Below are 8,849 nucleotides of genomic sequence, written 5' to 3' on the forward strand. Positions count from 1 at the left end.
TTTTACAGGCCGTTCTATTGTAACCACCGAGTGCCCCACTATAAAACGTGACCCTGTAACCACCGAGTGCCCCACAACGAGACGTGTCCCTCAAACCACCGAGTGCCCCACTCTAAAACGTGACCCTGTAACAACCGAGTGCGCCACTATAAAACGTGACCCTGTAACCATCGAGTGCCCCACTATAAAACGTGACCCTGTAACCACCGAGTGCCCCACAACGAGACGTGACCCTGTAACAACCGAGTGCCCCACTATAAAACGTGACCATGTAACCACCGAGTGCCCCACTATAAAACGTGACCCTGTAACCACCGAGTGCCCCACTATAAAACGTGACCCTGTAACCACCGAGTGCCCCACTATAAAACGTGACCCTGTAACCACCGAGTGCCCCACTATAAAACGTGACCCTGTAACCACCGAGTGCCCCACTATAAAACGTGACCCTGTAACCACCGAGTGCCCCACTATAAAACGTGACCCTGTAACCACCGAGTGCCCCACTATAAAACGTGACCCTGTAACCACCGAGTGCCCCACAACGAGACTGTCCCTCAAACCACCGAGTGTCCGACTATACGAGTGCTTGAAACCACCGAATGCCTCACTATAAGACGTGTGCTTGTAACCACTGAGTGCCCACTATAAGACGTGTGTGTGTGTGTAACCATCAAGTGCCCCACTATAAGACGTGTCCCTGAAACCACCCATTGCCCCACTATAAGACGTGTACTTGTAACCACTGAGTGCCCCACTACAACATGTGGGACAGAATGACAATCAAACCATCTGTCAGCACATACCACACTAATTACTGCAGATTATTTTCAGATTATTGATCAGTCACGAAAGAATCCGCTGATTTATGTTCGAATCCAAGTATGATCCTAGATCGCCACGTTGTTAGTTTACTCACGTTTCGAACATGCACTGCTTCGAGCTTTCCTCCCACGTGAAGATGAAGTGCCAGGATGTAAATGAAATACTGCCTAAAGCAGCGCTAAACCTACACACTCACACACTCAACACATCACCTATACCACATTGTATTCAAAAGGACAACATACGAGACCAGGTTAAACCTTAGTGCAATAAACACAGTTTTATTGTACAAAAATATGAAAGACTTATGCAATTTGAATATTCAAAGACGTATACATACAATAACGAATATATGTCACTTTGCCAATCTGGCTGTTTCCATGGTAACGTATATGAACACTACTGTGCCATCATGTGTTCATTCATCGAGAGAAGAGCGCACAGATGTCAGAAACCCAGTCAAAGTAAACCGCACGCATTGTTTCGTACATGACGTTTTACTGCCCTGGTAGTGGACATTTTATTCAAATTTTAACAATTTGAAAATGCCATTTTGTGATCGTTACACGCATCGACAGGGTTTTCCCTGAATAAAAATAGACTATGCATTTACAACCAATCGTGAGAACATTAGTGCTTTTATCTGCATACAATCAAACCCCAAAAGGCCTGCATGTGCAGCCTTTCTCGACTATATTCTAGCACCTCTACAACTTCTAGATTTATGGTAAGGAAAATGAGAAGTACAAACTGAAATGAATGTACAACAAATCCATTGCGAGTAAATTTTGGAAAAAGCCAGAAAAATGGTGAGATGACACTACAATGCTGAGGTTGTTTGATTACCGTTATTCCTAGAGGTAAATTGTAAGAGTATTGTTAATCTCGGAAGCTGGCTTTGACACAATAACCTCTTTCTGACGCAAGATCTTCTGAACAGAGCCTCCTGTTGCCATAGGTGACCGACTTTGACTGATGCAATCTTTAAAATTGGTGACGTCAGTGTCACGTGACCTCACGCTTAGAAGGGAGATAACTGTTGGCAGATCGCGAGGACCGACCGAGGAAGTCAGTTTCACACACAATGTAAGACAATACCATGACGTCACTAACATTGGAACTGCAGATAGATATTATTAACTATCAGACACTGACCAGATTGTCCAAATACGAACTGAATGACACACAATATGGAGATTGAACATGATCAAGAACGACGACAGCAATGTTCAGCTATAGGTCGATAGAGGTAGGGTTATGTAGTAACTACACTGACATGAAAGATAATGAGTAAACAAGGCGATTCCGTTCTGTGGTTTGCCCAGTACCCGCGCCGACCCCCATTCGGGGCCCCATCATTAGTCTCTGTCCACTTACGGGTCTCCTTGATATGATTGAGATGATGGTACGCGAGATATATGACGAGATATAAGAGACTGTCTCAAAATGGGATTCAATGTCAATAAACACAAATCTCATAAAGAAAGATTCGATCACCCAAGTGGTCGAACTCGTCACGTCCTTTCGGATCCCTCTCCAAGACACTCAGCGAGACTCCAGGTTTCCGTGGTACCCTGGTTTCAATCCGTCCCTGCCGGGATCCGCTTTGAACTCCCTACACCGGCGATGCCACCTCTTCACGATACGCTCATGATTGCGGGAATGTTACAAGAATGACAAAGATTCTCATGATGTCGATGATTATTATGGAAATGATGAGCAATGGCGTCCTTGGGGGACGACGTCTGTGGGGTTGTGTCCTGTCGTTTGAAACAGCTGCGGAGAAAGGTCTCAACCTGCATCTTTTCCTTCTGCAGTTTCTCGACCTGCTCAAGCAGTTCCCTCTGGTGGTCCTCCAGCTGTGTCAGAATCTGCAAGGGGAGATAACCGGTGTCAGCATTGTTCAAAGCGTAATAATCATTGCTGTTTCAGGAATTGCTCGCAAACACGGGATCGAATCTACACCGTGGGTTGGATAAGGGGTTACATTTTCGTGAATGGATAAGCTCATCGCCATACATACAGGAATAAAACATGCAAATGATAACAATATTTTTTGTATCAATAATGACAATAAGGCTTGCTATTTACAAAGCACCTGATGTTTGCTCAGCAGTCACGTGACCACAACGACAATGCGGAAGTAGTGTTAGTTTCGCTTTCGGCAAATGTACTCAGTTCTATTTTCTAATCAATGTCCTGCTTGAGAGTCACATGATTAGTACAAGAACATTTGTCAAACACTATAAATACCAATGTGATGACTACATAATTGATCAAGCTAGACTTTGTCCCACTGATGTAATAGAACACGTCACAAAATATACATTCGTTTGAATTGAGACTCTAAAAGCGCATTCCAGTTCGTAACAAACCTCTCTTATTTTATCTAATTACAAGTGGGTGTCGGCTTCGCTATAAAAATACCTGGCTTATCTGTGGCTTGAATGTTAAGCATTCTTAGTTTACATTACACCAATAAATAATCCTTGCAAACAAGCGGAGTTACAATTATATACACCAAGTCGTGGCATTCTTCAGCATATTACAAGATATAATTTTGATGACGTTCTCTGCTTAATTCATAGATGGTATACAATATACATTTGATACTTTAGGTCATAAAAATATCATTACGTTTTCACACCCGCTTTGCATAATTGTATTTGAGTTATAAAGAAGCTAATAAATACACTAACAAAACTAGACAAGCAAGCCGCGGACCGGTTTTTTTTAAAATGGAGATTCCTTTAAAAAAATATTTTTCTACCAAACTGTTTAAATTGTTTTGCTTTCTTTAACCATTTAACAAAAAAGCTTCCGATGGAATCTAACTACAGTACAAGAACTGACTTTCCTGGGCCCTGTTCCATAAAGCGATCTTAGCGCTAAGATGATCGTAATTCCCATACTTTAACACAGGACTACGGTAGTCGTAGGGCTAAGATAGCTTTGTGGAACGGGGCCCTGGCAATGATTTAATAGATGCAAAACAAAACACAAACCCATCCTACACTAACCCAGATATTGCACATGGATATGAATCATAGATTTTTACCCAAGGAATTTCTCAGAAGGGTTGTTTTGCGATATTTCACTGTCAAATATCTAATGAAACTCAAAATAATTTGTCACGGACAAAACTCCCCGCCCCATTCCCGCCCACCCACACATGGTGGTAACCTGACGTCTTTTAGATCACGAAGTTACTACAAATAGCATGATTGCAACATCACGCTTGATTTATATTACATTCCACCGTAAATTAAATTTCAGAGGCGGATCCCGGATTTACATCCGCCACTAATTTTTATACTATAAAATCATAAAACAAATACAATTCTAAAGCGAAATTCAAATTTAAAATTTATTTGCGACTCTAATGCATGAATATAACATTGTACTAAATAAATACACAACCTAAACCCAGTTATGGACACGGCTTTATTTGAATTTCGAATTTACTTAACCCGATGCCTTCTTTCAAATACCCAATGTGAAAACGAAGAACTGTAGTTTGAGCGTCATATATCTTACCTTTTGCTGAGAGAGCGTCTGTTCTTTCCTCCGCTGACGGTACGCCTGTGCTGAAACCTTATTTCTTTCCCTCCGCCTTGCCTTGCGCTTCTTCAGCATGGCCTCCTATAACACAACCAAATCCATCAATACATCGTGAGCCGATATCACGCAAATATTGATCAGCGAGTTACCTCCCTTTTCAATATATCCTGCGCAGTAGGTGAACGGGGTCGACGACAGATCAGCTGAGCGTAACTGCTGACAGAAGACTTTTTGCGCAATTCCATTTAGCATGACTTGGATCTATAATTGCACAATCGCATCGTCCCGTGATGCTGAGTAATCAATAAGTAACTACACTGACAACAAATTAAAGCTATCAACACTTGTTATCATGTAAACAGCTTTATCTCGACGGGAGTGCAGTTTCTACGTGCTGGCTCTCACAGCTGATCGTCAGCTGAAACTCGGTGAATTAGGTCAAGCTAACCTACCTTGTCTCTCGCGGGCTCCGCTCCGCTGTCGCTAGTGCCAACATCCCAACATGTACCTCCATCCGATTCCCAACAAGCATCGCTAGATGTTTCTGTATCAGAATCAAACTTGCGTCCCTCCGCTGCAGTCATTGTGGTCAAGGCCTCAGCCGCTCTCCGTGCCAAGTCCGAATCAAGGGAATACGGCGACTCGCCCGAGGTATGCCGGCTTCTAGGCCGCTGGAAATTCTGACACACGACGCGAACCATCTTGAAATGAAGCTTTTAAATACAGAGATCAAACAGAATAAAATCCAGTGTTGTTTAGAGTGAACTGTCAGGGTAAATATCCGTCCGATCAACGAGGAAACTTAAACTGACTATGAAATCAGCTGGTCTACTTGCCGGTATATATATTCAGTGGGCTTGCGTCACTATAACCTCTTCAACTCTGACCCTACTTGCATATTTATTAACCAGACAACAACCAATGGCATATCCGCATCACATAAGCAGCCCGCTTAGTCATGAATATTCATGAGGTAAGCGACCTTGCCCTTCCTGAAATGAATTCTAGATGTCTCTTTGTGATGAAATCCCAGCTGTACCAGTCGGACGGGCAGCAAAGTTAGAAATGACGTGTATCATGGCAGGAAACGTGGGGAAGACCGTTGCTAAATTCGGAACAACACGTCAGTAATCGATAAATCAATTCACGGAGCACGATTGTTTTGTTGTTTCGAATTAGATCGCTGTCAACAAATATTCGTTGTAGCGTTTCGTAATATTCACATCGATTTCGTTTGTTAGAGAAATAATGCCATGTATAGAGTCGTGATTATTGTGTTGAGGCCGACTGGCTTGACGGGCAGGCCAGTTTATAACACTGGCTATTGAATTACTGAAAGTCGCTGTGAACATAGGGTCTAAGTGGGCCTCGATAAACGACGAAATAATGCTTGACTATTGCGTGTGATACGTTTGATAACCGACTTTATGCATCGGTTCGTAATAGTCGTTAATGGATGAAGATCATTGGCGATTGGTACTCTGAATTCTATGGAGTCAGACGCTCGACTTTGTGTTGGTTCATATTGTTATCGACGATGTCATATGATTTATAAAAAATGTGAACAAGACTCTTGACTGATACCTCGGCGAGACGGGCACAGTCAGTACATTCTTAGTTGCAAGATCAGGGTGAAATACAGGCTTCGAACGCGTGCTCGCTCACACACACACACACACACACACTTGCACGCACGCACGCACGCACACACACAAACGTCTATAATGTTTAACATTTATAGTACCGTAGTGAAATTAAAAAAACTTAAAGCCTCATAATACAAATAGCGTCACAAGTGTAGTGTGTTGACATAGTTACTTCAAAGGAGTTGTAAATTGTTGGAGTTCGGAATTCTAGAGTACATCTTGATTTATATCCCTGTACTTACCGGCTACTCCTACTATATTACCTACTAAGTAAGACAGACAGTCATAACTTAGTTTAAACTACAAGAGATTTATATTCAAGAAACAAACCACAACCCACCCACGGAGGTCACCTTAGTGCATTGCAATTAAGAGTGGAAATATGAGCTGTCGGTACTGACCTTCAGGTTCTCTGTCAACACCCTCAACCCAACCCTCAACGCTAACCCTCAACCCAGCCCTCAACGTTCACCCTCAACCCAGCCCTCAACGTTCACCCTCAACCCAGCCCTCAACGCTAACCCTCAACCCAGCCCTCAACGTTCAACCTCAACTCAACCCTCAACGTTCAACCTCAACCCAGCCCTCAACGCTAACCCTCAACCCAGCCCTCAACGTTCACCCTCAACCCAGCCCTCAACGTTCACCCTCAACCCAGCCCTCAACGCTAACCCTCAACCCAGTCCGCAACGTTCAACCTCAACTCAACCCTCAACGTTCAACCTCAACCCAGCCCTCAACGCTAACCCTCAACCCAGCCGGCAACGTTCACCCTCAACCCAGCCCTCAACGCTTAACCTCAACCCAGCCCTCAGCTCACTCTCAACGCTCATCAACAACGCTCACCCTCAAACACTCACACTCAACGCTCAGCCTAATCCCGATCCAACACTCACCCTCAGCTCACCTTCAATCCCTACCCCAACACTTACCCCCAGTACCGCCCTCAACACTCACCCTTAATCCCGATCACAACGCTCACCCTCAGCCAACCCTCAACACCCAACAGTATCCACCCTCATAAACACGGCCACACAGTCACACCTAAACACTCCCCCTCAGCCCCACTGTCAACACTAACATTCAGTCACCACCCTCAAAACTCAGCCCAGCCCCACCCTTAACATCCACCCTCCACATTCGCCCTCAGCCCCACCCTCAACATTTACCCCCGGTGTTAGATAGTCGGGTAGAAGCCCAAGTTTAGTTTCCCTTTACACCCACCCACAACACTTACAACCTCAGTCCCAAACTCAATACTCAATCTGAACGCTAACCTTTAGACTCAAGCCACAACACACAAATTAACCCAACCCCCAATTCTCAACCCATCGTCTGTGCAACGACCTTGAAACATTAAATTTTGATGTAGCCAAAAATATAGGTTATAAGAGACTTCATCTGAGTCTATTTTCTGTGCCTCCATAAACCAATCTTAAGTCTAAAGATATATCAATTCTCATGTTAATATTCAATACTCATTATCATAATTCGAAGGTGACTTTATTCAACAATTCACGAGTAGGTAAATGTACACCTGACACTTGTCCTGTCTCACCTGTCCGTGGTAACCAGGAGTGGTAGCTGCTCCTCGTCACATACACATTGTCTCCGGTCAGATAACGCCATTCAAGGTCCTTGCTATCTGTCCTCGGTGTCACAGTGGCGTAGACACATACCTACATTCCACCCCCGCACTCGCGTTGCTCCTCTGATAATAACTCTTTGTTTTGGTGACGAATCAAAATGTTTGTTCATAATCTAGATTAAGTAAACAAAATGGAGCTGGCTCCATAACGTGGAGTTTTACATACGTTTAGTCTCGCTTGGCTACGCTAGTTATTTGCTTCAACATATTATTCCTGTTTATGAATCATATATTCGTTGTACAGTCCCTTATCTACACTATACTGTGGTTTATTTATATCGACACTTTCATCATGCATACGTTTTGTTTGTTTCTTTGTTGTTTAACGCCGTACTCAACAATATTCCAGCTGACGGCGGTCTGTAAATAATCGAGTCTGGACCAGACAATCCAGTGATTGATATCATGAGCATCGATCCACATATTTGGAATACGATGATATCCATCAAAGAAGTCAGCGAGCCTGACCACGCGGCAAATATTTGTACAAGTATCACTTGTCCCCAACTTGATACAAATAAAACAGTTTTCTATAAGGGGTGTGTGGGGGGATGGGCGGTGGGGGTGGACCCCGGCTGGCTACGGCACTGTCTTGGTGCTTGGTGCTTGGTGTGAATGTGACCCTGTCCTTAGCAACACGTGGACTGGTTATATGCGACGGTTGTCTAACACCTCCATTGTGAAGTTATATGTATTTCACTCTCAAGTATAGAAACCTAGTAACGGTTTGGCTGTTGCACTTTATGATGCCATTCAATATTCGTGATCAGTGAAACTAGATAAACAATAACCTACATACTCACTGAACTCATGGTTTGTTTTGTTTGTTTGTTGTTTTACGCCGCACTCAGCAATATTCCAGCTATATGACGGCGGTTTGAAAGTAATCGAGTCTCGACCAGGGAGTGATGCTCCTTACTTAGCCTCTACCAAGAGACGGACAGTGCCGTTCAAAAGTACGTCCTCGAAGATGACGCGAGATCAGGAAGACTTTCAGCTGCCTTCACAGGTAAATAAATTTAAAAATATCATGACTGACGGACGACGATGAACCGAGCATCTGCTTTGAATATGAAGACTAAACGTCGGAGAAAAATCACTATTTAATGTGTGTTGTTCCACCAGGACAAATGACCCGTGAAGATTCCGGGGTAGAATAGGCCTTCAGC

The 8,849-nt window shown here is 43.6% G+C and overlaps 2 protein-coding genes across 2 annotated transcripts; one reads left to right on the top strand and one right to left on the bottom strand.

The window, feature by feature from the left end:
- Positions 1 to 1,079: 1,079 nt before the first annotated feature.
- On the bottom strand, positions 1,080 to 5,245 carry LOC124148489. The gene is made up of 3 exons (XM_046519596.2): positions 4,839 to 5,245; positions 4,363 to 4,467; positions 1,080 to 2,696 (listed from the first exon to the last, which is right to left on the bottom strand). Exons 1-3 carry the CDS (start codon positions 5,085 to 5,087, stop codon positions 2,463 to 2,465), a joined length of 588 nt encoding a protein of 195 aa, XP_046375552.1. The 5' UTR covers positions 5,088 to 5,245; the 3' UTR covers positions 1,080 to 2,462.
- A 149-nt stretch (positions 5,246 to 5,394) lies between these two features.
- On the top strand, positions 5,395 to 6,995 carry LOC125384309 (putative uncharacterized protein DDB_G0290521). Its single transcript, XM_048403236.1, has 2 exons — positions 5,395 to 5,513; positions 6,440 to 6,995. Exons 1-2 carry the CDS (start codon positions 5,395 to 5,397, stop codon positions 6,993 to 6,995), a joined length of 675 nt encoding a protein of 224 aa, XP_048259193.1.
- The last annotated feature ends 1,854 nt before the right edge of the window (positions 6,996 to 8,849 follow it).

Source organism: Haliotis rufescens, unplaced genomic scaffold (assembly GCF_023055435.1).
Source record: "Haliotis rufescens isolate VD_foot unplaced genomic scaffold, xgHalRufe1.0.p SCAF_3, whole genome shotgun sequence".
Taxonomy (NCBI): Eukaryota; Metazoa; Mollusca; class Gastropoda; order Lepetellida; family Haliotidae; genus Haliotis; species Haliotis rufescens.

Excerpts from the sequence above, each read along its gene's own strand:
- LOC125384309 (XM_048403236.1), top strand. The coding sequence starts at position 5,395 with ATGTCTCTTTGTGATGAAATCCCAGCTGTACCAGTCGGACGGGCAGCA. Across the intron at positions 5,514-6,439 it reads AAATTCGGAACAACACGTCA|GTTCTCTGTCAACACCCTCA; the intron begins GTAATCGATAAA and ends ACTGACCTTCAG.
- LOC124148489 (XM_046519596.2), bottom strand. The coding sequence starts at position 5,087 with ATGGTTCGCGTCGTGTGTCAGAATTTCCAGCGGCCTAGAAGCCGGCAT. Across the intron at positions 4,468-4,838 it reads CGGAGCCCGCGAGAGACAAG|GAGGCCATGCTGAAGAAGCG; the intron begins GTAGGTTAGCTT and ends GTTGTGTTATAG. Across the intron at positions 2,697-4,362 it reads AGACGCTCTCTCAGCAAAAG|ATTCTGACACAGCTGGAGGA; the intron begins GTAAGATATATG and ends CTCCCCTTGCAG.